Raw genomic sequence first — 2,533 nt, forward strand, 5'->3', positions numbered from 1 at the left:
AGTTTTAGGGGTGCACGGTGCAAGTTTATTTTAAACTAGAGGACTTCAGGAGGGTATTTGACATATCGGAGAAGGGGGCATCTGCAGCGAAACCAACCAAGGAGCTCACCAAGGAAAAAAAGAAATGGTTGATGGATTTGGTATGCAGGGATGACCTCACAGAGGAACAATGGAAGAGTACAAGGGTAAAGATCACACCTCCGAAATTATCCTCGGCACACTTGGTACCACGGGAAACGCTTACGGTAGCCAACCCCGTGGGAGACGTACGACCAGTAGGGGTGTTGTTCTGAAAAATCAATTAAGAGGAACCACCAACATAGCGGCGGGTATCATTACCACAAATCAGCTTGGCTGTACTTGCAACAGCCACAGAGGGTACCAGTACGATAGACCAAACAGTGGTAGGGGAGGTTGTACTAGGAAAAGACACAACGGCCAAGCAGGGAATTGGTACGGTAGGCATTGGAACGGTACCAACAAGTACTGGTACAACATCATTAGGTACTAGTATGGTACCAACTGGTACTAGTACAGTGTCAGTAGGTACTGGTACAACATCATCAGGTACTGGTATGGTACCAATAGGTACTAGTACAGTGTCAGTAGGTACTTGTACGATTCCAACATGTACTGGTATGACTCCAACAAGTATTTGTACGACTCCAACAGGTACTTGTACAACATCAACATGTACTGGTACTTCTCCAACATGTACTGGTACAGTTCCAACAGGTACTGGTATGGCTCCAGCAGGTACTGGTACAACAAGAACTGGTACGATAGCAATAGGTACTGGTACGATTCCAACATGTACTAGTATGGTATCAATAGGAACTAGTACAACAAGAATTGGTATGGTACCAGTAGGAACTGGTATGACAAGAAATGGTACGGTACCAGTAGGAACTGGTACGATGAGCATTGGTACGATACCATCATGAATTGGTACGGTACTGACAGGTACAAGTACTGGTACGCCAGGTGCTAGTAGGGTACCAACGGAGAAAGATGAGGCAGGGGATGTATTGATGAATGGGGATGGCCTGGAGGCGTTGGTAGCACTGGAGACACTCACAGACGAAGATATAGATGCCTCGTTGGATGGATGGCTGGGGCAGTTTGCACTCACTCTGCACCTTCCCCCCTCCCCTACACCGCACAACATGGCCATTGAGGTGCGCCTGACACCGGACAGAACTATTACTATCTCAGACCAAGACAAGGGGATGTCTGTTGACTAAGAGCATTAGGCCCCAGGAAGTGGCAGGCAGGACCAAAAGAGTAGCGAGCCAGAAAGATCACTAGCAGAGCTCACCTCACAGATGGAGCAAAAAGATAAGAAACTGTTGGAAGCTGCCCACATGGTAAAGAAGGCACAGGAACGACAGCTACTGGTAGAAAAGAACCTAGGACTTCACACCGAACAACAACCTTCTTCTCCGGCCACTACAGGGACGCCTCCTCCCTCTTCTCGGTCCTAGTTTATGTTTTATATTTCAGCTCTTATTGTCTTAGTCGTCTGGAAGACGACTACGTTTTTGGGGGGGCTAATGTTAGGGGTAAATAACATATGTTAGTAAGAATAATATTTATAAGTGTGTTTATGTTGTGTTTATGGTTATGTTTGGTTGCCGAGAGGTTCCCGTCGGGTAGCTGGCAGTTGGTGACGGTTGGCAACTTGGCCAACTGTCGAGTCTATATATTGTTTGGATGGAACCTTGGCAAGGGGGAGATTATGTATGGACATTCTAGAAACTTGAATATTTGGCATGTGTGGAAAACACTGTGTTATCTGTTCATTCACCAACCTTACATTAAGGACTAAACACCGTACAAGGCACCACGCCAAGGATACTTGACCTATGAGATCGATGAGGAAGTCGAGAGGAAAAGAGAGGAACAAGCGATAGAGGGAGAAGTGGAGGACTTCGAAGAAGAGATTGACCTAGCAGAATATGGAGAGACTCTCAAGCCACATCTGAAGATGGTAATCAAGGCTGAGGATTGCTTTATCACAGAAATGCACATTGGTGGTGTGGAAACTACATCCAACTCGCTATGGCGAGTGATTCCCAACCCAACCCCGCCACCATGAGTTGGTGGAGAAGAAGTAACATGGTACTAGAAGTATGGAGGTTGATACATTGATGGATAGTACAAAGGGGTGGGTCCAAAACCCTTGCTCGACAAAATCTTTTTGACTTGGAATATGTGGGCACATGTTGCAAGTAGGAGTGCTATAAGTGTCCACCGTTTACCTGTTGGTGGCGATATGATTCAGAGATTAAGATGAGACTCCGCAATGAGCCTAGAGGGATGAAGAGACAAACAACTGATGAAGGCAACACAAAGACAACATAATAGATCACAAACAAAAGCAAATCAAGAAGAAAAAATCATTATGGCATCTTGAAAATTAAAAAATTAAAAAGAAAAAGGACTAGGAAAATAAAAAGTGAAGAGGTGGATGTAAGTAGAACTAGTTCACATTTCAAGGAATTAAAAAGATTTTTCTTTTATAAAGTGTTGA

At 44.8% G+C, this 2,533-nt stretch overlaps 1 protein-coding gene across 1 annotated transcript; it reads right to left on the reverse strand.

Moving 5' to 3' along the window:
* Positions 1–301: 301 nt before the first annotated feature.
* On the reverse strand, positions 302–1,174 carry LOC131857988 (SH3 domain-containing protein C23A1.17-like). The gene has a single exon (XM_059210825.1). The coding sequence runs from the start codon at positions 1,172–1,174 to the stop codon at positions 302–304; it is 873 nt and encodes a 290-aa protein (XP_059066808.1).
* Positions 1,175–2,533: the final 1,359 nt, after the last annotated feature.

The sequence above is a fragment of the Cryptomeria japonica genome, chromosome 1 (genome assembly GCF_030272615.1).
Source record: "Cryptomeria japonica chromosome 1, Sugi_1.0, whole genome shotgun sequence".
Classification (NCBI taxonomy): Eukaryota; Viridiplantae; Streptophyta; class Pinopsida; order Cupressales; family Cupressaceae; genus Cryptomeria; species Cryptomeria japonica.